Genomic DNA, 25,136 nt, shown 5'->3' with positions numbered 1-25,136 from the left:
AACCCACGCTCCCTCCGCCTCACTCTCTCTGGAGCTGAGTTGCTGACAGACACCTCTTCTAGCCACCCAGCCGCGCCTTTTCCCAGCGCCCCGCCCCCTGATCTCGATAGATAGCCAATGGTGACACAGAGTCGTAGGCTCGGTATCCAATCAGTGACTGGGAGCCCGGAAAAGAATGGTTAGAGGTGGCTGGCGCTGCCAGAAAGCGAGTGGCGCGGCGCAGCGGCAGAGGTAAGATGGCGGCTGTGCTGGCTCTTCGCGTTTGGAGTTAGGCTGCTGCTTCGCCCCTTCTGTTTTTTACCGAGCTGCTACTCTGTCTCAACCAGCGTCAGGGTCGCTTTACTCCTCTAGGCTTCCAGGACCCAGATAAGCCAGTGCTCGGAGTCTTAGGACAAAATGGCGCTTGCACGGGCCTCCGAGGATGGGCAGGGCCCAGCCTTCAGCTTTGAGGCGGGCCGGGACAAAGGCGGCATGCGGGGAGGCGGAGGCCAGGGGTGGGGCGGGCGGCTCTGCGGCGTTGCGGCGCGGCGTGGGGCAGGAGCTGGCGCTTCCGCCTCTTGCTGCTTCTCCCTCGTGGGGGGACCGTGCGCGCTCTTGAGATACTTTCAACGTGGCTGTGGTCAGAGTTAGGGGACGGCTTGGACAGAGAAGTTGAGATGAGGCAATTTCAGTAACATCTTGGTAGACCTGGGCAGAAGGGAGTTAAGGAGCGAGACTTCCGCCTGGCGTTTTTAGAAGCCGCGCGCAGTCTGCCCGGGTATTGTGGAGCTGGGCTTTTCGGGAACGGTAAGGGCTGTTTGATCTTTGTGCGACCCTGCAGGTTTTGGTATGAACAGGATTCGGATTCACGTCTTGCCGACCAATCGGGGGAGGATCACCCCAGTGCCCAGATCTCAGGAGCCCCTGTCTTGTTCGTTTACTCATCGTCCATGTTCGCAGCCTCGTCTGGAGGGGCAGGAATTTTGCATTAAGCATATCCTTGAAGACAAGAATGCGCCTTTCAAGCAGTGTAGCTATGTATCGACGAAGAACGGAAAAAGATGTCCCAGTGCTGCCCCAAAGCCTGAGAAGAAAGATGGGTATGTGTGTGTTGTGTATATATATATATATATATATAGAGAGAGAGAGAGAGAGAGAGAGAGTGTTAGATACCTGTCGTATGTACTTTTAGCTTTTAAGTGAGAGGAAGATGTGGCAGGATGTGGCCTTGGAAACAGCCGCCAAGTTTTTTAGGTCACGTTTGTAAAATTGAAGTTATGGGTATATCCTTGGAAAATTTTTTAAAATGATGAAAATGAGGAGACATCTCCTAGTTGGGCCATTTTATTATCTCTTTGGCTATTTTACTTTACCTGTAAAATATTCTTAAGCCTAGGTTCCATGGCTCGTTTGGCTGTCCTTGAATCTTAGGTAGTGCAAAATTGTATACATGTGTATTTTTCTAGGAAAAGTTTTCATCATTTAAGCAAAGTATCCATGCAGAAATAATTTGGCTAGATAATTCTGCATTGTGTCCCACATCTTACTACCTGCAGTGGATTGATTTTGAAGTGTTATAAAATGTCAAATTGCTTTCCAGAACCAATTTTGAGAGATGAAAGTGGATCAGTGTGATTTGTTGCAAAATGATACCAGCATTAGGTTGGAATATTTCCTTAGATGGATAGATCCCTAGGGTATGTTAACCTGCATTACCCTTCAGTAATACCAAATGAGTTGACCTTGCCTGTTAAATTATTCTGCCTCACTAGCATTTTTAATCTCTAAATGAAGTTAAGAGTCATTTTAATTTCCTGAAAATGATCTAAAGATCACTGTCTGTGGAAATCATTGAGCTCTTGTAAGAGGGAGCATGAGTATAAAACGTTAATATTTTGTCTCCTTAGGGCATCCTTCTGTGCTGAACATGCTCGTAGGAATGCCCTGGCACTTCATGCGCAAATGAAAAAGACCAATCCAGGGCCTGTGGGCGAAACACTCTTGTGCCAGCTGAGCTCATACGCTAAGACAGAGCTGGGGTCTCAGACTCCAGAAAGTAGCCGCAGTGAAGCCAGCCGAATTCTGGGTAAGGATCTTCTCTCTCATAATGAAAAAACAAGAAAATTAACAAAGAACTTTGGTTTATCTCAGTGCCTTAAACATATGTGGCACTTGAAAATACAATATAATTCATTGCCAGTTTGGGAGAATTCAGGACTGCTGCTGTTCACCAGTCTTTTTGGTTTTAAGTAGTGTGTGCTTAGGTTTACTTTCCTGAGTTTGTGACTCTTTTAGTGCTATTTTTATACTTTGTTAGGTAAGATAATTTCAGGAAACAGAATAATTTTGAGTTGACCTTTCTGTCCTTTTGAGGCTATGGTTAACTCATTTGTGTTATAAGTACTTATACTCAGGAAGTATATTTCTTAAGCCATTTTTATTTGCCAGTGCTTCTGTATTAAGCATTTTTAATTTTAAGATTTGGATTGGTGTGTTAAGTAATCTAGTTTTGTGTGGTGGAGTTACAGAGGTGGGAAGTCTTAATGGCTGCTCTCCCTTCCTTGCCTCAGATGAAGACAGCTGGAGTGATGGGGAGCAGGAACCCATTACTGTGGATCAGACATGGAGAGGTGACCCTGACAGTGAAGCTGATAGCATAGACAGTGATCAAGAAGATCCCCTAAAGTAAGTTGTAACTCCACATAGGGCTTTAAAATATGTTAGTAGGTAGTATGTGGAATGTAGTACTGCATGCTGTTAATAGATTAATAAGCTAGGAGGGTTGAAGATAGCTTAGCCATTTGTGAACAGTAATAGCTTCTGCATATTAAAGTGTCATTGTTCATCACCATCTTGCCTCAGAGTAGGATTCGATGCTTTTTTAGAAGTCTTGTAGTTTGGGAAAATTTTTGGACATCAAATTCTACATGTGAGAAAGTGCAGGGGGGAAATAGATTTCTCGGACATAGGAGCTGAGAGATGGGTGGAGATCAGAGAAGAGAAAAGTGATGAGAATTTGTTGTTGACTTAAACCTCAGGAATAAAAAAACTGATTATATTTGAATAACAACTCCCCCCCCCCCAAAGTTCTGATTAATTTATATTTTGTTTACCTTTATATGTTTAAGAAAAATTAAAAGGTGTTTAAGAGCTTCCTTTGGTTTCATGCCTAAGAAAGAGAAACTGATTTAGAAACCCAGGAGTAATCATCCTAATTATATCTCACTAAGGTTCTGCTCTTTACTTAACCCACGATTGCTTTGGAGTTACAGAACATTACCACTCAGAAGTCTAATGTTTCTGTGTCTCATAGTTTGGGTTTAGTTTTTGTTTTTTTCTACCTTCTGTCTCTTGATACTTCCCACTGACAGTTTAGGTCGAAGAACTCTTAAATAGTGGGAGGGGTAATGCATTTCTAGATTTGACTGTTTGACAAATTCTTAGAATAGCATCTTCATTCCTTGGATTCTGAAGTTTATAAGAAGTCATTTAGGGTTCTGTTTTCTGAGTAGAATAATTTTATCTATTTTAAGTAATCTGAATATGGAGAGCTATTCAGAAACTACTTGTTTGGAAAGTCCATGTAAGTAGTTTGAGAAGGAATGCTTGTTTCTAGCAGGATATTTTCACAGTAGAAACTTTATACTAAGCCATGGATAGGTAGATATAGGTATTATATATAGATATATATATAGATGTACATATAGATAGATATAGATGTAGTTGTAATTTATATAGTTACATTACATTGTGCTTCTGGAAATGCCATACTTGATTGTTTGAGGTGTACGTGCTGTAGGATCACAAAGTGATTGTCTTTTGGTGTGGTAAACACTCAGTTTGGAAGGTCCAGAAACTTTGTCTCTACTAATCTAGAGTGGGTCAGTCTTCACTGATCCACATTTATGCTAACCTGACTTACATACAGGAGATTTGGTGGTTTAGTTGCTAAGTCATGTCCAACTCTTGCGATCCCATGGACTGTAGCCTGCCAAGTTCCTCTGTCCATGGAATTCTCCAGGCACGAATACTGGAGTGGGTTGCCATTTCCTTCTCCAGGGATCTTCCCAACCCAGGAATTCTTCCCAGGATTCTTCTCAACCCAGGATTTGAACCTGGATCTCCTGCATTGCAGGCAGATTCTTTACCGACTGAGCTAGGAGGGAAGCTCTTACAGGAGATTGTTGCATGAAACAAAATACCAGTTAATTTTATGAGAAACATAAGTGTTAAAAGGGCTAGATGTCAGTTTCCTCTAAAAGGAACATTTAAAGGGAAAAAACAATTTAACACAATATAATAAGTGATTCCCTTTTTTGAAATTGGTCTAATAATAAACCTAGACTTACAATTGTGCATATCAGAGCAAGAAGAGTTAGTACATGATTTTTTATTTATGTATTTATTTTTTTTAGTACATGATTTTTTAAATTATAACTAGCTGTGAATATTTGCGGCTCCATCTTTAAATAAACAACTCATTTGTCACATGAACTAGGCCTTTACCTTAGTTAGGATGCTCATCCGCCTCCCCAAATGATTTGTTGTAAATTCTAATTGTAGTCCCCAGTTAAGTTCTCTTCTGACAGGGTACAATGAAATTAATTTCATTTTAACAAATGATGTTAGGTTAAGGCCTCAGTATTTTAGGGATACAGGCATTAATGCAGACATGCCCCATTTTCCTGAATATGAATAACCTCATCACCTTGTTTAAACATTAGATATTTTTAAAATTTTCACATTTTCTGAGTCTTAGATTTTTCCATTTTTATAATTTCAGAGTACTTTGTAGTTGTACTTTTCTTATACACAGGTATTATCTCCTGTTTATATTTAAGAAAAGTTTTTGGCAGAGATTATTTGCTCTCAGTCCTAAAGTTAATAGTTTTATTCTGTGTATTTCAGTGATTTAACAGTTAAATTTTAAAGAGCACATACTTTTTGGATTTAAAATCAGTATATAGTTCATGTATATTTTGCCTTTTAAATAATAGAAATAATTTTTACTAGGTCACAATATGAGAGTATCAAGTCAAGGTCTATATCTAGCTTTTTTTTTTTTTTTAAGAATAAGGTTTTTTTTTAAGTTTTGTTAATTCATAGTTGGTGGCAAAGCTTAAGTTGATGTGGATCTAGATCTTTGGCAATTAAGGGTTTCTCCAGGATACTATATTTTGAGAATATTTTTGGCTATGCTTTGTGGCTTATGGGATCTTAGTTGCCTGAACAGGGATTGAATCCAGGCCTTTCAGCAGTGAGAGCGCATAATCGTAACCACTGGACCACCAATTAAAAGTGTACTTTTAAATTAGAAGTTGTAATTATTTGTGATTTTTTGTACTTTAGTTAAAATATATTGAGATATATGCTACTAAATTAACACTTTAATTTACTGGTAAGTGATTTTTTCTGTATTAAATGGAACAAGACTATAGAGTAATAAAAGTTTTGAGTGTTCTGTATCTACTCCTGTTTAAACATAATGCAAATAACTGGGGGGCATAATGAAACATTTTTCCATCTCCACATTTTGAGATCATACATTGGTATCCGTTCTTGGGTATTTTGTTTTTTAATAACAATAGTAAAATGCTGTGAGAACATTCTTATGTAGTAAGGTGATTGTCTCAGCACTGACTGCTTGTTGAATAGCAAACCTAAGTCTAACCTTCACTCTTTGCTGCTTTTAAGCTTGGGTCTTATTGTTGTGCTTTCTTATCCTTTTTGAATCGTCTTATTCTAGACATGCTGGTGTCTACACAGCAGAAGAAGTGGCCCTGATTATGCGTGAGAAGCTTATTCGTTTGCAATCTTTGTACATTGATCAGTTTAAACGACTTCAGCATCTGCTCAAAGAGAAGAAGCGACGTTATTTACACAATCGCAAAGTGGAACATGAAGCTCTAGGCAAGTTTTATGCCAGTTCCAACAACCTGCCGTGGGTTTAACCAACATGTGAATTTGGTAGTTAGGCTTATTTCTTTTTTGTTACCTGGACTGGAAGAGGATTTGCTTTTGAAACTGAAGATGCATCCTTGGTTGCTTGGCAGATAACATCTTGACTGTTTTGACTTTCCAGGTAGTAGTCTCCTGACTGGCCCAGAGGGACTTCTGGCCAAAGAACGAGAAAACTTAAAGCGTCTAAAATGTCTTCGGCGGTATCGTCAGCGCTATGGAGTGGAAGCCTTACTACACAGGCAGCTGAAGGAGCGCAGAATGCTGGCCACAGATGGTGCCGCCCAACAGGTATATAATTTGTGTATATACCTCTAAGGTGTATACATTTGCTTTTACAGAGTTATGGTGAACACTGTTGTACAGTTTTGGTTCTAAACTCTATAACTTACTAGGCTTACAGGGCTTCTCTGGTGGCTCAGATAGTAAAGAATCTGCCTGCAACATGGAAGACCTGGGTTTGATCCCTGGTTTGGGAAGACTTCCTGGAGAAGGAAATAGCTATCCACTCCAGTATTACTACCTGGAGAATCCATGGACCGAAGAGCCTGGTGGGCTACAGTCTATGGGGTCACAAAGGGTTGGACATGACTGAGTGATTAACTCTCACTTTCAAAATTTTTGTTCTGAAATCTAACTTACTGGACATGGGGTATATTGGGCACTTACCTGGGAGTCCAGAGATGTGTGTTTTAGTTCCCTTCTGATCAATTCTGTGCCTGCTCTGATAAATGAACTTCTCTGGACTCTTATTTTCATCTGCATATTGAAGGATTGCCATAGATTTCTAAGTTACTTGGTTCAGAAATGTTCATTTCAGAAATAGGCACAGAACACCTAACAGTTTGGGACTCTTGTTTTAGAAAGCAGAGAAATAAGTAGAATAATAAGAACAATGAACGTCAGTACGTTTGATGAACCAAGTTAAGTGATCATTTTTAAATTTGTTTAAAATGATTTTTAAACAAAACATCAGTAAGAGTAATTCCATTTTTCTCATATTTTTTGAGGCTTAACGTAAGACTATAAGACAAATAAAAGGTAGTTTGAAAAACACTAGGCCTGTGTATCACACTTTTGTAATATGGAGGAGTTGTGTTTCAAATTACGGTTGGCTCGTTATTTGGACATGAAGTTTAAATTTTTTTTTTCCTTTTGCATAGCATTGGTGAATAAATTGTTAAATGATAGATAATTTATTTTGACTAATGTGTTTTCTCATTTTTTAGGCCCATACCACTCGTTCCAGTCAGAGGTGCTTGGCCTTTGTGGATGATGTTCGTTGTTCCAATCAGTCTCTTCCAATGACCAGACACTGCCTTACCCGTATCTTTTTTGCTCTGTTTAGTTTGCTAGCTAATCTGAAGGTAGTGGGGATCTGTGATAGTTCAGTTAATTGAAGGTCTTTGTTTTCTTTTGGCCCTGAATCAAGGCCAGCAGTTTACTGACGCTGTTGGTTTCAAACAGGAGCCTAAAGAAGTCTCTTTCTATGGTCTGTTGGCCATTTCAGATCTTCGAAATGTAATGGTCAATTCATTAGAAAGAAACATCTCAGTCACTGGTGATAGGGGCTAATACTTATTTGTAGTTGATTAATACTGGGATTCCAAAATTTAGAGATCCCTGGTTTAACTTTTTCATTAAAATTATAGTAATGTTAAGTCCAGTTACTATAATAAGAGAAAATTGTGTATCCAAAAACAGTGGGATGGTTCTGAACTGTGAGCTGTCTTTGAATATTATCCTTTTGTGTGGTCAGGGCCATGGTTGTATATTTTAGTTTTCATTCAAATGGGACACCTTACGTTTATAATTGGGTTATAAAATTTTTTGAGTTGTGTTATTAGATTGTGAAAGTGCATCTACATTATGAACATTGAGAAAAGTCACTTTCATAGTTAATGCACTTTAAAAATATAATCTTCATTATATGATATCAGTATATAAAGTTTTTATACAGTGTAATTAAAAGCTAAAGATAAATACTGAAAACATAATTGGGCAAAGGCTACCTACGGACAGATTAAAAGAAGTGGCTGATAGTTGAAAAGTATTCATCTTCACTATAAATAAGTGAAATAAGAAAACAAGGAAGTTTTTTTAATCTCTGCATTTTGTTTTTCTTTTTGGCTGCACTGCCACAGCCTGTGAGATCTTAGTTCCCTGACCAAGGATTGAACCCAGGTCCTGGCAGTGAAAGTGCTAGGTCCTAACCACTGGACCACCAGGGAGTCCCCTAATCTAGAAATTTGATACTTATCTAGGTATGAAATAGTAAGTTTCAAAAGTTTGTGAGGGAATAGTGAAATGGGCCCTTCTAAACACTGCCAGTGAGACTGTAAAATGACACAGGCTTTTTACAAAGCAGTTTGACAATATTCATATTCTTTTTTTTTTTTTTTCCTTTTTTAATGTTCATGTTCTTTGACATCTCTGGGGATTTAAGAAGATAATCAAATACATATTAATATTTTTACATAAAATTCTTCCAACTAGAGACAGCCTTAAAGTTTTCAGGGATGGAAAATAGGAAAATTTTGATTAAATGTAGTATGGAATATGTTCAGGAATTAAACATATTTAAAGTTTATGAATGACAAGAAAATGATAGTGACACAAATAGAATATGGAATTCAGTAGAGTATGGTTTTAACTACGTGGAACTAACACTGGGAGGGAATATAACAGAAATGTGACTATTTTTGGATGGTGGGGTTATGAATGCCCCTTTTCCCTCTGCCTTGTACGTTCAGGTTTTCTTCAGTGGCCTTGAATTACTTTATAAGGCAAAAACCCCAACTTATGGATATTAAAGAGTATTCTAGACTTTTTCTTACTGCAGTATACTCAGTTTATTAGAATTTTAATATTTTAAAAATGCAAAGTTGAACGTAAAATGTGTTTGAAAAGAGAAGGGAAGTATTATTTTTTTTCTCTTTTATGCTCTTTTCCTTTCCACTCCATGGTTGCCTAAGTCACTTACCCTTCCTTAAGTCCTTATCCCAGAGAAAGATGCGACTGCCATTGGTGACCTGTTAACTCTTTACTCTGGTCTAATGGAGACAGCCCTGGACTGAAAGTGAAGGACCCAGTCTCTAGTTGTAGGTCAACCATTCCCTTCTTTGTCTGTTGTCCCCATCTGAAAGGAAAGGGGTGGAGGAGGGGGGTAAAAGGATTTTTAGGGATATTGTGATAGTAAATAAGAGGCTTGTGAAAGTCCTTTGAATTACATGAAAAAGGTTCTAATTAAAACATTTAATGGATTCACATTTAAGATTTTGATAATTTAAACAAGATCGGGCTTCTTAAGCACACAGAGATTGCAATTTATTGTTCACTTGAGCATTGATTTTCATTTCAGTAGTTATTTGTTTACAGTGAGCTACATATTGTACCCTGAGAGCAGTGGCTCTCGGCTGGGGCCATTGTCCCCCATTTGGTAATGTGGAGACATTTTTGTCAGTCATAGCTCTGGTGGGGGTTGCTGCTGACATCTAGAGGGCAGAGGCCGGGAATGCAGCTAATAAACATTTTACAGCACACCCGTGGCCATAATGCTAGTAGTGGCAGTGCTGTGTAACTCTGTTTTAGAGGGTTTGGCAAGTTCTAAGAATGGATTTAAAAAAGGAACTTTCTTCAAGAGGTTTTATTTGGCTTAAAAATTATAATGTACGTTAGATTTTTTACCTTTAAAAAATTACCTTAAAATTTGGAGGATTAAAAATTACCCATACTTGCATAATTAGTTTCTAGAAAATTGGGTACAATCAATTTATAGAAAATTGTGCTTTCTGGTTTAAAAAATAAGCCCAAATTTGAAATGACAGTTGTCTATTAATTTTGGGAAAACAACTGTGTAGGTAGGATATCAGGAAATGCTAAAATTTGAGAAAAATGTATTTTGTAGACTGACTTCTGAAATTTTGTTATCTAATCATGATTTCAATGTTCGTTCATCCTACAGCACTTCTTTGCCAACTTGGAAATATAGCCCCTTTCTGCTTCTACCCATAGTAGAAGTTAGGGCTCCTGGAGTGTTCTTGGAGTGCTTCTTTCCATGGGCCCTCTTAAAGCAAAGTGTTCCCTGCTAGAGTATGATACCTAGTTACATTACTAGAGCTTCTGTTTTCCCCAACACCCAGTTTCTTTTAAACAAATTTATGTAATAAATATTTTGGAAACAAAGTTCAAAATGTTTTTTTAAAAAAATAAAAACAACTTTCTGCCCATCTGCTTAATAGCAGAAACAACATTGTATCTTTTGACTCTCTGAAGGAGTTGGTAGGGGCCTCTGCAAGCTATTTGCTTTTGCCCTGACATGTTTCTTCTGCATAGGTATAGATTTCTAGGATTATTACTGTTGACACTTAGCACTATGTTTTTAAATGTTTTATGTTTGACCCTCATGGAGAGAATGAGATTAGTGTCTACTCTAAAGGATAGATCCTGAAATGGAGGTTGGGGACTAGTTTTACACTACTGGTAGAGCTAGAATTACTCTAGTAAATGAAAATTTGAGAAATAACTTTAAAAATTGTTACCTGCATTTGATTCTGTATCAGATGTAACTAATAATCTTGTGTAGTCCAGACCTTGAATTTTACATGGCAGACAACATTTTGTGCCTTCTTAGATAGATCCATTTTATTTCCCTTGACCGTTTTTCTACAGATATTTGTCAGGACACGAATCAGGTTCTCTTCAAATGCTGCCAGGGATCTGAAGAGGTACCCTGCAACAAACCAGTTCCTGTAAGCCTTTCTGAGGATCCTTGCTGCCCACTGCATTTCCAGTTGCCTCCTCAGATGTATAAGCCCGAGCAGGTACTGTCTGTGCCAGACGATCTGGAAGCCGGCCCCATGGATCTGTACTTGAGTGCTGCCGAGCTTCAACCCACTGAGAGTTTACCTCTGGAGTTCAGTGATGTAAGTTAGAGAAGCTCTGCTCTGGTTGGCCCTTGAGGCAAGGCCTTATTTATTAATGGTGAGACTAGGTTAGTCATTTGTGGTTTAAAAAAGAAAAAAGCTGATAAATTTTTTGAAATGATATGTATGGTTGTATTTGTATGTTAACATTCGTTTAGAGACAGTTTAAATTTTACAGAAGTTTTTCTGAGGGCCTGATAAGGGAAATTATAAACTAAGAGAAGTTGGAGGAAAGTCTCTTTGTGATTGGATTTATGTAGCTGGGAAATTTGGTGCCCATTCACAAGATAATTGACTAGAATCTTAACAAATACAAATGAATTCTGATATCCATTCAGCAATGTAAAGTGTTTGGTTGTGTAGTCAGGGTTATCATTTTTAGATGAATGTGTCCCTCCTAAAAAACAGCCCTAAACTTAGCTCTGCCTATTGTTTTTCATTTTTGATAATTATTAAAAGATTCTTTTGTGAAAGGACTCAGATATCAGTGAACTCTAAATATTTACTGTGACAACCTTCTAAGTGTATACACTTCATTGCTTTTTTCAGCCTGCTCCTCAACTGGTCCCAGCTCTTAAGCGCATCTCTGATTGTATTTGCTTCCCTAATTAGCACTACCCTACTGTGTCATTCACTTTAGGGATCAATTGACGTTCCTTCTCTTTTGGCACTTGCCTTAATCTTTAGCTTTCTGAATAAAGGTTTTCATTATTTATTATGAAGATAAATCTTCTGAATTTAATAAATAAGATGTCTTGTATATAACCATGGCATATTTAAAGTGACAAATCTAAATAGAAAATTTAGTAAAGGTTGCAGTATTGTTTATGTAGGGGTAGAAGCAGGATTTGGATGGCCTCCAGTGTTGCTCACTAAAAAGATACATCAGGAAAGGCTAATATCTTAAAAAGCCGTACTGATTCAGTAAACTGATTCAGTGAATCAGTAACCTGATTCCATGGAACTCCCTGGAGGTCCAGTGGTTCGGACTGGGTGCTTTGACTGCTGTGGCCTGGGTTCATTCCCTGGTTGGGGAGCTAAGTTTGCACAAGCCAAGTGGTATGGCCCCAAAAGAGTGAACTGAATAAATTTCCTTGCCCTCTTTTTTGATTGTATACTGTCTGTAGGCTTTTTTAAAAACAACCTGATCAAGTACTACGTTGCCAGATTCCCTTCACATAGTAATGTATATATGTAGAAATTAGCACGTGTTTTATTTAGATGTACTAGATTATTGTTATTTTTTATTTCATGTGATTGTTAATTTCTAGAGCCATTTCTCTTTTGACCCTTTTGTTTCCCCTTTCACTTGTTTTTGTCGTTAATTTTAAAGTGTGCTCTCTCAAACTTTTGATGATTTAGATCTGAGAAAATGTGACTCTTTTTGTTGAAGATTACGTTCTTGTTTGCTTTTCAGAGAATAATAACACAGAATGTTAGCGATTATGAGATGTGAAAGAATGTATGAGAAGTAACTTTATTTTTGAGAATCTAATGAGTTTTTAAGAGGGACCTTTGTTGTTAGAGGCTTAAAAGTGATAATTAGCTATTTGTACTTGATCATCTATTATGTCTGTATTAATGTACTTTAGATGAACCACATTGGTCGTTTAAAAAGTAGTTTTATTCTTTGGAGGTAAAAATTCTCCAGAAAATGTTGAAACACATTCAAATTCAGTTTTATAAAAGAATTTTTGTCCTCCCATAAATTCTGAATATACTAGTCTTCTGGGAAAAAATAGTTTCTTAATTATGTGAATTCCACCCAGCAATCTACCTATGTTCTTTCTTAGATATCATTTCTGTAACTTAATAATAATTTCTGGTAACTTGTGGGAGGACCAGGTATCAGACATTAATACTTGTCTGTTTTCTGTCCTTTGATCTAAGAATATTTGACAAATAATAATTTAATACCTTAATCCTATTACTTTGAGATTGCTCTCTTTTTGTGTTTGTTTTTTGAGTTCCATTTTTGACATCAGAAATGTGGATTCTATCCTATATTCTGGTATGTCTCTACATATTCCTCTTATGTTAGGCATTTCTGCTGATACTTTCTTCCTTTCTTATTTTAGGTTCCTGTTCCCAATTTTAATTCTCATAACAGACAACATTCAATATGTGAAGAAAACTTTTTTAATATCTATTTTTCTTTGAAAAATTTCTGTGCCATTGTCATCTTGAGACTTTGAAATGTTTTGCCACATTACTTACATGGGTTCTTTTAAATTTCACGTTAGTTAATTATGCAGTTGACTCTTGAACAACATGGCTTGAGCTTGTGTGGGTTCACTTATTATGCAGATTTTTTTTTCAGTGAATAATTTTTACAGTCTTCATGATCTGCAGTTGATTGAATCTGAGGGTACAGAACCATGGACACAAAGGGCTGCCTTGAAGTTATGCACTGATTTCTGACTGGACATTGTTGCCCCTAAACCACTGCATTGTGCAAGGATCAAGTGTATGATCATTGTGCATGCTAAAAGAATTGGATAAAACTGTTCGCAGTCTTTCCCCCCTCCCCTGCCCTGCTTCTGTCTGCAGCATGCAGGATCTTAGTTCCTTGAAACCAGTGCAGGGATCGAACCTGCACCCCCTACAGTGGAAGCACGAAGTCTTAACCACTGGGCTGCCAGGGAGTCCCAGCAGTTAATAGTTTTAAAGGTGTGAGAACACTGGTTTCTGTGTATAGAAGTTTCTGACACATCTGAAATAGATGTTACGTAGCCAGCTATATCCTTTTCCTTATGTTTCTGCTTAAATTGAGCAGCTTTAAGTCTAGCACATCCTTTATCAGTTCGGTTCAGTCGCTCAGTCGTGTCCAACTCTGTGACCATGGACTGCAGCACGCCAGGCCTCCCTGTCTATCACCAACTCCCGGAGCTTACTCAAACCCATGTCCATTGAGTCAATGATGCCATCCAACCATTTCATCCTCTGTCGTCCCCTTCTCCCACCTTCAGTCTTTCCCAGCATCAGGGTCTTTTCAGATGAGTCAGTTCTTCACATCAGATGGCCAAAATATTGGAGTTTCAGTTTCAGCATCAGTCCTTCCAGTGAATATTCAGGACTGATTTCCTTTAGGATTTACTGGTTGGATCTCCTTGCTGTCCAAGGGACTCTCAAGAGTCTTTTCCAACACCACAGTTGAAAAGCATCAATTCTTCGGCGCTCAGCTTTCTTTACAGTCCAACTCTCACATCCATACATGACTACTGGAAAAACCATAGCTTTGACTGGACGGACCTTTGTTGGCAAAGTAATGTCTTTGCTTTTTAATATGCTGTCTAGGTTGTTCATAACTTTTCTTTCAAGGGGCAAGTGTCTTTTAATTTCATGGCTGTAGTCACCATCTGCAGTGATTTTTGAGCCCCCAGAAATAAAGTCTCTCACTGTTTCCATTGGAGAAGGAAATGGCAACCCACTCCTGTATTCTTGCCTAGAGAATCCTGTGGACAGAGGAGCGTGGTGGGTCACAGTTCATGGGGTCTCAAAAGAGTCGGACACAACTGAGCGACAAAACACACACCCACACACACAGTTTTCACTGTTTCCCCATCTATTTGCCATGAAATGATGGGACCGGATGCCATAAACTTAAGTTTTCTGAATGTTGACTTTTAAGCCAACTTTTTCACTCCCTTTCACTTTCATCAAGAGGCTCTTTAGTTCTTCACTTTCTTCCATAAGGGTGGTGTCATCTGCATATCTGAGCTTATTGATATTTCTCCTGGCAGTCTTGATTCCAGCCTGTGCTTCATCCAGTCCAGTATTTCTCATGATGTACTTTGCATATAAGTTAAATAAGCAGGGTGACAGTATACAGCCTTGACATACTCCTTTCCCAATTTGGAACCAGTCTGGTTCCAACTGTTGCCTCCTGATCTGCATACAGATTTCTCAGGAGGCAGGTAAGGTGGTCTGGTATTCCCATCTCTTGAAGGATTTTCCAGTTTGTTGTGATCCACACAGTCAAAGACTTGAAAGTTATATTCCTTCCTTTACTTTAATTATCTTGAGTATATGATTCTTCATTTTGGTGATCAAAACCAAGGGAAAGGATTTCAAATTCTTAAGACCTATTTTTAAAGCATAGAATTTCGCTTTTTTCAAGAAGCTGAATTACTGGAGACATAGATCCTCTGTAAAGTGCCTTGAACACAGGACAGCTTAAACCCTTGGATAGTTTTCACTCTTGGGAAGCAGAGTTTAGCAGTAATGCTTAGAAAGCAGAGGCATGAAAGTGAGTTTGACACATTGTCTGAGCTTTTACAGCTCTTTAGGCCCTGAATCAAGACCAGTAGTTTGCTGTAGCTGTTGGTTTCAGACAGGAGCCGAGAGCATTGTCTTCCTATGGTCTGTTGGCTTCAGCCTTCCTGTGGGAATAGCCAGTTCAATTGGAAGAAACATAGTCTGTAAAATATAATGTTGTCGTGTGTGTATTTTAAACGGCAGTTGGATTATGTTAGGTTTAAAAATCAGGGACTTATTCTCTGTGGGGATAATGACTTAACCAAAATACTTCCTGGCCATTCAGAAGGACTTTGAGTTTTTTGTCTTCCTTCTTTCTTCCCTGTACCTCGTCCTGTTTTTACTCGCTGGCTGGCTTTGCGGCTGTTAGAATATTTATCAAGTGGTCTCATATTGTCCAATCTATTAAGTCAGTATTTCATTTTAATTTATAATTACGCTGCTGTCCATTTTAGAGGCATCACTCATGAACTTAGAGGTTGAGTGCAGCTAGTCTTAGAAGGATATGCCTGTTTTGGGGAGGGCAGGGTGCTGCACAGGTCTAGTTCCCCAACCAGAGGTTGAACCTACACTCTTGGCAGTGAAAGAAAGCATGGAGTGCTAACCACTGGACTGCCAGGGAATTCCCAGTATATGCTTCTTTAAAATATTTTTTATTGTAAGATATTTATAATGTAAGATTTGCCATTTTAAAACATACTACTCAGTGGTATTAAGTACATTTAAACTATATTGCAACCATCACCACGATCAGAGTTTCCATTGAATTTTCCACAGAACTTTTCTCAGTGGAGACAGAGACTGTATCCATTAAACTGTAACTCCCACATTGCCTGTCTCTAGCCCTTGGTAGCTACTATTCTACTTTCTGTCCCTGAATTTTCCTATTTAAAAAATACTCTTTTTAAAGCTACTATAGTGGTCTGTAGTTTATATTTGGCAGCAAGAATCAGTACTTCTCAAGCTTGTCCCATTTGTTGCATGCACATTTGTTATTGTTTAAAGGTAGACGAGGGGTGAGGGAAGGAAGGGAGAACTGCTGTGAGTTGCTAAAAGTAGGCAAACTTTAGCTTGTTGGCTCCCTCGGTGTTGCTGATAGGCTTTTTTCTTTTTCTTTTCTTAGGATTTGGATGTTGTGGGTGACGGTATGCAGTGCCCTCCTTCACCCTTGCTTTTTGATCCTTCACTAACCCTTGAAGATCATCCAGTCAAAGAAATTGCTGAAGGCCCAGTGGATATTTTGGCAAGTGAAGAATAACTTCATCCAGGCAGAGAGCTCCACGCTGGCTGTGGTTGGCATGTGCTCCCGGGGGTTGAGGTGGTCATCACTAGCTGGAAGGGTGCCCCTGGTTGCAGTTTTCCAGATGGGCCTTAGAACACTTACTAGCCCCTGGTCCCCATATCTGGGAGAGCAGGACATAAATTTATTTGGTTAACTAGGAAAGGTTGAGGCAAGGAATGTAGGTAAATTGTTGATATAAGGGAGAGTTCAGTATTGGAATTGTTTTCATCAGAAAGTTAAGCACAAGCAGTGTGATTTGGTTTCTTTGAGCTTTGGGTGGGACACTCATGGCCCTGACTGAAGACCTGCAGTTACACTATAGCTGTTGGTTTCAAACAGAGGCCCAGAGCACTGTCTTCCTGTGTGATCTGTTGGTTGTTCTGGAACCTCAGCAGGGAATGGCTATTTCATTTGGAAGAAACAACCCACAGCTTTCCTTTGCATTGAAAAAGCCTCGGGAATGCTACCAGTAATGATTTGTGACTCCAGGAGTCAGGAATAGTCAAGTATGGGGAAGAGCAATTACATAGAGTTATAAATATCTGCTGTCTTGTTCTGGCTACTTACTATACATGGGCTTTATATAAGTCAGATTCATGTTGCAGGCCACAATGAATGAGTTTGTAACCAGACTGACTTTGTTTTAACAGGGCCAGATGCAGATGGCTGGAGATGGGTGCAGATCACAGGGACCTCGAAATTCTGAGAAAGCCCTTGCACCATTGCCTCAGAGTGCAGTGGCTACTGCAAATGGGAAGCCGGAACCCCCTTCTGTTAGTTGATGGCTTGTTCTGGGAACCAGTTGACTTTGGAGGATTTGTATTTCCCATTCTTTCAACAAGTATTTCTGACCCATCTCTCACTATAAAGGACAACCCAGACTACCTTGTTTTTCTTTTGGGTTATCGAGTGCTCCAGTCAAACAAATGTTGAGGGCAGGGACCAATTGTGTGTACAAGCTGTGGATGTCTTCCCACTCCATGCCAAGGGGGAGAGGTAGGTGGTTCCCATCAGAGCTGCTGGGATTGAGAGTCCTGGAGACTGTGCCTAAGGGAAGAGAGGTTTTTGTAATGCTGTTTCCCAAGTCTTGGGATGTTGAGGGACCCAGTGGTTGGTTATCTCTGTCTAGCAGCCTGTATTTTAGCCTTTCCTCGCCTCTCATCCTTATTGGGTACTCCGAAGCTCCTCTCCTCAATGAACTCTGACCCATAGCCTCTGAGAAAATAGCCCACAGGACTGGGCCTTGCTAAACCATCCATCGTGCTTCTAACCTATGTAAATTTCTGTAGTGGCTATCTTATGTAAGATACAATAAAAATTATTGTACATAGTTTCTATTAAATGTTGAAGTGTTACGAAAATGTAGAACAATGAGTTGAATGCATCTTTGTGTTTGAGAGTGTGGTATCTATATGTTGGTGGGGGTGGGTTGGGAGCTGTCTGATGGGAAAGGGAAAACAAGACAGATACACTTAAAAGATTTAAAAACCTGTAATAAGTAAATGGAAAGGGTTCCCTTATTAAAACCTACTTGCCTAGTTAATGGTATTTGCATATTCCTCCCAAATGTCTTCTTTCTTTTTTATCTTCACTGCTCCCTCTTCCCACTCACATTTTTTTCTCACAATTAATGGTTGTTGTCTAAAAATTCTCTTAAGGCTAGGAGTGTGTGTGTGTAAAGACTAGGAGTGTGTGATCTCCAGGGTTCTGTAAGGTTAGGAGTGTGTGTGTAAAGCTAGGAGTGTGTGATCTCACCATAACATAATACGACAAGGAGGCAAAAAGTTACCCTTTGTAAAAACGGAATAGAGAAAATAAAATATAGTTACATTATCACCGTGGCTTTAGTTTATTTCCTGGGAATGGTCAGGAAGTGACTCAGAAGACCTGTCAGATGAATCCTGAGATCACCTTTAATAGGGCTTGCTGTATACTCCAGTTTATTTGTTCCCACTGCTTTCTTGTCTAGTACTTTTTACACTATTCATGAACATCCCTTATGCAGATTGAAAAACTTCTGCAACAAGATTAGGGATTAAAATATCTTCTTCCCATTGTTTTTTTTTTTTTGCTCTACCACACAGTATGTAAGAGCTTAGTTTCCCAATGAGACCCCTGCTCCCTTGGGGTGGTAGTGCAGAGTGCTAACCACTGAACTGCCAGGGAAGTCCCATCTTTCCATTGTTTTAAAGTTACTGGCAAATTGGTAGCATCCACGTCACTCAGTCTGGTGGTTTTATAAGTTTAACAGGTTCAGGTACCTTTGGGTGGAGGGTGGGGTGGGGGTGGGGGTTGCAGTGTGGAGTAGAGGCCATGGAACCTGTATCCTAGCACCCAGAGATTTTGATGGCCATTTTTCTGCAAATGCAAAGTGAAGAGTTTGGAAAAGGCTACCACTCTCCAAGGTTTTATCTTCTGCAATTAAGATTTGGTAGGAAGAGACTTATTTGGGCTGCATTATAGCTCAGGAAATGCTGTTGGATGGGAGTCCCTAAGCAAAGGGTTACCTGTTAGAAGACATGGCCTGCCTGTAGTGGCAGCAGCCTGAGGGAGCTCTGGCCTCCCTGAGATCTAAAGATGGAGCTGGAGCCCTACTTCATCCAGGTGATCAGTCAGTTACCCTCCTGGAATGGAGCTCCTTTCCTGGACAGAATTTGAAGTTCCCTGGTGGTACTTCAGAGGAGGAGATGATTGGGGGTGTGATTGACTCAATGAAAAGGAGTTTGAGCAAACTCCAGAGAATAGTGAAGGACAGGGAAGCCTAGCATGCTGCTGCCCATGGGGTCGCAAACAGTTGGACACGACTGAGTGACTGAACAACAAATGGATCCTATCCTTCCCCAGCAAGAGTGCCTTTGGGATCAGGACCTGTAATCTCACAGAGCCTAAAGTCAGGTGGAAATACCCCAGCAGGTCATAGGTGTAATAAGTAGGCCTACTCTGCTTCTGTCTCTTTGTCCCAAGCCCATTTTTTTTTAACTCCCAGGGGAATATAACAGTTTATAGAGATCTCTTATTTAGGGCATGTTGTGCCTGCTGAAGAGGGCTTCCCCAGAGGCTCAGCACCTGCAATGCAGGAGACCCGGGTTAGATTCCTGGGTTGTGAAGATCCCCTGGAGATGGAAATGGCAACCCACTCCAGTAATCTTGCCTGAGAAATCCCATGGACAGAGAAGCCTGGTGGGCTACAGTCCATGGGGTCGCAATAACAATCAGACACAACTTAGCGACTAAAATAACAACTAACAACTGTGTCCTGAAGGATAGCACCCATCCTTGAAAAGTATTTCCTCCATGCTGGTGTTTCAACTGTACCTTCAGTAGGCTGTTCCAGGGCTGTCTAAGGCCAGCTGCTTCTGGATGGTGCAGTGTGTGATATGATCAATTGATTCTCCTTTGCTGTGCAGTGGATTCCCTAGGTGCCATGTCATGTGGAATTTCATGCCTGCGGTGCTGCCTGAAGCCCTGTGAACGGGAAAGGCAAAACCCGTACCTGGACTAGGCATCCCTGTGAGGATGTATCACTTGCTCTTGAAGGACTGAAAGGGCCTGGTGTATTCTGCTTACTACCAAGAAGGTGGTGTGGTTGAGGGATAGTGCGTAACGGGGGGTCAGGGGTCAGTGTTGCCTCTGTTGGCTGCTTAGACGTTTGGAGGGGACAGTAGCCAGGTGATAACTAGGAGTCCTTTTCGGTATAATCTCCACCTTTGTCTACTTCATTTATGTATCTGTCCTGGTTCTAGGGTGGTGATGAAGGACATCATCTGATCAAGTCCCTTTGTCTACTTGGTTTTTCAGTGCCATTTTTAAGTGGAGAATGCTTTCTAGTGGGTGTTAACAAGTGATAAGAGAAACATTTTCCTATTTCATGTGTATTCTCATGTCTTGTTATGTATCTTTACCTCACTCTCTTTGTGTCTTCTAGTTCCTTTTCTTCCAGTTTCCTGACCAGTCAGCCAGATCCTTGGTCGCTGCTTAAGAATCTGTATATATTCTCACCTCGGGCCACGTCTCCTTCCACAAAAAGTAGATGGCCAAGTGCACTGCTCACATCTTCATCTACTGAGATGTTTTTCTCTTTTCACTGAAGGCTGAATTAAAGCATATAGGAAGATGTCCCTAGGTTATATGTGAATACTATGCAGATTTTGGTATGCCCAAGTGTCCTTGAATCAGCTCTCCACAGATACGAAGGGATAACTGTTAAATGCGCCAATGAAACATGGGGATAAATCTTCATAATTTCGGATTTAGCCACAGTTTTGTAGATCTGAACAGCAAAGCACAAGCAATGAAAAAATAAATTGGATTTCCTCAAAATTAAAAATCTGTTTGCATCAAAAGATACAATTCAGAAAGTGAAAATATAGCCCATAGAATTAAAGAAAATATTTGCAAATTAAATATATGATGAAATGTTATCCAGAGTATGCCAACATAAAGACAAACCCCCAATTTTAAAATGGATAAATGACCTCAATAGACCATTCTTCACACAAGAGATACAAATGGTCAGCAAGCAGAAAAAAAGATGTCAAATATCATTACTCATGATGAAAGTGCAAGTTAAAATCACAATTCAGCAGCTCCTTCACATATTCTAAAATGGTTATAGTCAAGAAAACAAAAATAACAAATGTTAGCAACAATGTAGAGAAATTGGAAACTTTAAAAATTGTGGAAATGGTAAAAGGCACAACCTATGTTTACAACATAAATGTACAATTAGCATATGGTTCAACAACTCTGCTCTCAGATACATACCCCAAGGAATTGAAAACAGCAGTACACGTGTATATTAATAGCAGCACTGTTCACAAGAGCCCAGAGGTAGAAACAATGCAGATGTCCATCGGTGGGTAAATAGACAAGCAAAATGGAGTAGATGCAGAGGTTAAGTGAATCCTGATGGTCCAGTGGTTAAGACACCACACTTGCAGTGCAGGGGTGCGGGTTTAATCCTTGGTGGGGAACGAAGATACCACGTGCTGCACAGTGTGGCCAAAAAATAACAAAAATGGGGTAGATTTCATACACAGCATTATTATCTGTCATAGGAGGAATAAAGTAAAATGGTTCAGCTTCTGTGGAAAACAGTATGGTAGTTCTTTAAAAACTTAAACACAGAATTAATGTATGATCAATTTCACATGAGGATATATACCAAAAAGACTGAAAGCAGGGACTGGAACAGATAATGGGTACAGTCATATTCATAGCAGCATTAACCACAAGAGCAAATGGTAGAAGTAACCCAAGTGTCCACTGATGAATGAATGGGTAAACTAAACGTGGCACATACACAAAGTAATGTAATTCAGTCTTCAAAACTAAGGAAATACCAGCACATGTTACAATGTATATGAGCCTTGAAGTCATGATGAGTGAAATAACTCTGTCACAAAAAGACAAAAATGTGATTTCACATGTATGTGGTATCCAGAAAAGTCAAATTCAAATTCAGAACATAGAATGCGGTTGGTTGCCAGGAGCTGAGGAAAAGTAGAGCTTAATGGCTACAGAGTTTCACTAGTGAAAATTGAAAAGTTCTGAACATGGATGGTGAGGCTATTTGTATAAGAATGTGAGTGTTGTTAATGTCATTGAATTTAAAGCACAGTTAAAATGGTTTGAATGGTAAATGTTATGTATATTTAAGCACAATGAGAAAAATGAAGTACTGATACATGTTACCACATGGATGAACATCCCAAGTGAAAGAAGCCACACAGAAAAGAGTAGCTTGATCATACTCATCGAGTGGACTTTAAATCCATCAAGATTGTGAAACTGAGGTAAAGTGTCAGTAATGGTTCCAGAAAAAGAAAACTGGATCAGTTTTAGTCTGGTGACAACCAGCCCTGGTGACAAAGGCCACAGTAGATCCCCTCGATGGAAGAGTGAACAGACACTCCTCTGAAAGAACAGTGTGCAGGACCCATCGAAGTCCCGCAGTGCATTTTTGTATAGCAGTGCTGATCCTCAGAGTTGGCCCCACTAAAATTCTTGCTCAATTTTTCAAAGATCCATCACAGTACTGGTTGAAATAGTAGGAAATTGGCAGCAACACTGAGGTTCATGGAGATGGGGCTGGGATCCATCAGTTTTAGTCCACGTGACTGGACGAATTCTGTGCAGCTAAGAAAGTGGGTGTAGAGTCTCTCTCTGATGATGAGGAGACCTTCGGGTTCTCTTTGTGGATGTACATAGACCAACGGTCTGCATCCAGGATCCTATCTATAAGACCACATTTATGTGACATCAGCATAGATATAAATAAATCTGCTTGTGTGTGAGAGAGAGAGAGACAGAGGAGAGAAGCAGAGCCTGAGAGATACACACAAAAACATTTATAATGGTCACTTCTGGGGAGTGAAGTGAAAGTTGCTCAGTTGTGTCTGACTCTTTGCAAACCCATGGACTATACAGTCCATGGAATTCTCCAGGCCAGAATACTGGAGTGGGTAGCCTTTCCCTTCTCCAGGGGATCTTCCCAACACAGGGATCGAACCCAGGACTCCTGCATTGCAGGCAGATTCTTTACCAGCTGAACCACGGGGATGGGACTTACAAGTCTCTTCTCCTTTAGGTGAAATTTCATTTTTCAATAATGTGTATGTAATATTTTAATAATTAAAAAACAAAATCATGTGTTAAATATGGTCCATTCATCACTCATCTCTGGTGGCACTAATGGTGAAGAGTCTGCCTGCTAATGCAGGAAATACAAGAGACACTGATTCGATTCTTGTGTTGGGAAGATACCCTGGAGAAGAAAATGGCAACCCACTCCAGCATTCTTGCCTGGAAAATTCCACGGACAGAGGAGCCTGGTGGGCTACAGTCCATGGGGTCATAAAAAGTTGGACACGAAAGCACAGCAGCAGCACAGCATAAAGAACTACAACTTAACAGCAAAAAAAAAAAAAAAAAAAAAATCTGTTTCAAAATTGGGCAGAGGAACTGAATAGACATTTTTTTCCAAAGAAAACATACAGAGGGGCAACAGACACATGAAAAGATGTTCAACATCACTCATCATCAAGGAAATGCAAATCCAAACCACAATGAGGTATCACCTCACACCTGTCAGGATGACTATCATCAAAAATACAAGAGAATAAGTGTTGATGAGGATGTGGGGAAAAGGGAAACTCATTGGTGGGAAGGCAAATTGGTGCAGTAGCTGTGGAAAATAGTGTGAAACTTCTTCAAAAAATTAAAAGTAGAATGATAATGTAATGCACCATTTCCACTCCTGGGAATATATCCAAAGGAAATGAAATCACTATGTCAAAAGATGATGCTGTTAAAGTGCTGCACTCAATATGTCAGCAAATTTTGAAAATTCAGTAGTGGCCACAGGACTGGAAAATGTCAGTCTTCATTCCAATCCCAAAGAAAGGTAATGCCAAAGAATGTTCAAACTATCATACAATTGCCCTCATTTCACATACTAGCAAGGTAATGCTCAAAAGCCTTCAAGGTAGGCTTTAACACTATGTGAACTGAGAACTTCCAGATGTACAAACTGGATTTAGAAAAGGCAGAGGAACCAGAGATCAAATTGCCAACATCTGTTGGATCATAGGAAAAGCAAGGGGATTACAAAACAAAACATCTGCTTTATTGACTACGCTAAAACCTTTGCGTGTGTGGATCACACAAACTGGAAAATTCTTAAAGAGATGGAAATACCAGACCACTTGACCTGCCTCCTGAGAAATCTGTATGCAGGTCAAGAAGCAACAGTTAGAACTGGACATGGAACGACAGACTGGTTCAAAATTGGGAAAGGAGTATGTCAAGGCTGTGTGTTGTCACCTTGCTTATTTAACTTATATGCAAAGCACATCATATGAAATGCTGGGCTAGGTGAATCACAAGCTGGGCTCAAGATTGCCAGGAGAAATATCAGCTACCTGATATGTAGATGATACCATTCTAATGGCAGAAAGTGAAGAGGAACTAAAGAGCCTCTTGATGAGGGTGAAAGAGGAGAGCAAAAAAGCTGGCTTAAAAACTCAATTTTCAAAAAGCTAAGATCATGGCATCTGGTCCCATCACTTCGTGACAAATAGAAGGGGAAAAAGCGGAAACAGTGACAGATTTTGTTTTCTTGGGCTCCAAAATTACTGCGGACGGTGACTGCAGCCATGAAATTAAAAGATGCTTGCTACTTGGAAGGACAGCATATTAAAAAGCAGAGACTTCACTTTGTTGAAGTGACGGACAGGGAAGCCTGGCTTGCTGCAATTCCTGGGGTCGAAAAAAGTTGGACACGACTTAGTGACAACAAAAACAGCAATGTCAAAGAAATACCTGCACCATGTTCACTGCAGCATTATTTACAATAACCAAGATATATAAATAGCCTAAGTGTCCATCGACAGATGAATGAATAAAGAAAATGCAGTATATAGATAAAATGGAATCTCATTCAGTCATAAAGAAAAAAGCAAACCTTGTTATCTGCATCAACATAGATGGACCTCAAGGGCATTATGCTAAATGAAATAAGTCAGACAGAGAAAGACAAATATTTATGATCTTAATTATGTGTGGAATCTACAAAATAAACAACTCATAGAAACAAAGAACAAGTTGATGGTTGTCAGAGGCAGGGTGTTGAGGTGAATGGGTGAAATGCGTGAAGATGGTCAAAAGGTGCAAACTTTCAGCTATATGATAAATCCTGTGGATGTAATGTGCATCAAGGTGACTGTAGCTAACAA

The 25,136-nt window shown here is 39.6% G+C and overlaps 1 protein-coding gene and 3 non-coding genes across 6 annotated transcripts; all 4 read left to right on the top strand.

Moving 5' to 3' along the window:
* The first annotated feature begins 81 nt into the window (after positions 1-81).
* Positions 82-17,766, top strand: KANSL2 (KAT8 regulatory NSL complex subunit 2). 3 transcript variants are annotated; one of them, XM_043446849.1, is made up of 10 exons: positions 82-231; positions 821-1,079; positions 1,887-2,065; positions 2,550-2,664; positions 5,726-5,889; positions 6,062-6,228; positions 7,167-7,263; positions 10,609-10,760; positions 16,243-16,362; positions 17,052-17,766. In XM_043446849.1, the coding sequence occupies exons 2-10, from the start codon at positions 829-831 to the stop codon at positions 17,181-17,183; spliced, it is 1,377 nt and encodes a 458-aa protein (XP_043302784.1). In that variant the 5' UTR covers positions 82-231; positions 821-828; the 3' UTR covers positions 17,184-17,766. The 3 variants fall into 3 exon arrangements, with proteins under 3 accessions (XP_043302784.1, XP_043302782.1, XP_043302783.1); XM_043446847.1 differs by having other exon boundaries at positions 10,609-10,862; XM_043446848.1 differs by lacking the exon at positions 82-231 and having other exon boundaries at positions 491-1,079; positions 10,609-10,862.
* LOC122427866 lies at positions 7,354-7,489 on the top strand. The gene has a single exon (XR_006265568.1). It is a non-coding gene; the product is annotated as a small nucleolar RNA SNORA2/SNORA34 family (small nucleolar RNA).
* On the top strand, positions 15,149-15,280 carry LOC122427867. Its single transcript, XR_006265569.1, has one exon. It is a non-coding gene; the product is annotated as a small nucleolar RNA SNORA2/SNORA34 family (small nucleolar RNA).
* On the top strand, positions 16,689-16,827 carry LOC122427868. The gene has a single exon (XR_006265570.1). It is a non-coding gene; the product is annotated as a small nucleolar RNA SNORA2/SNORA34 family (small nucleolar RNA).
* Positions 17,767-25,136: the final 7,370 nt, after the last annotated feature.

Source organism: Cervus canadensis, chromosome 25 (assembly GCF_019320065.1).
Source record: "Cervus canadensis isolate Bull #8, Minnesota chromosome 25, ASM1932006v1, whole genome shotgun sequence".
Taxonomy (NCBI): domain Eukaryota; kingdom Metazoa; phylum Chordata; class Mammalia; order Artiodactyla; family Cervidae; genus Cervus; species Cervus canadensis.
This window is presented reverse-complemented; position numbering and strand designations above follow the sequence as displayed.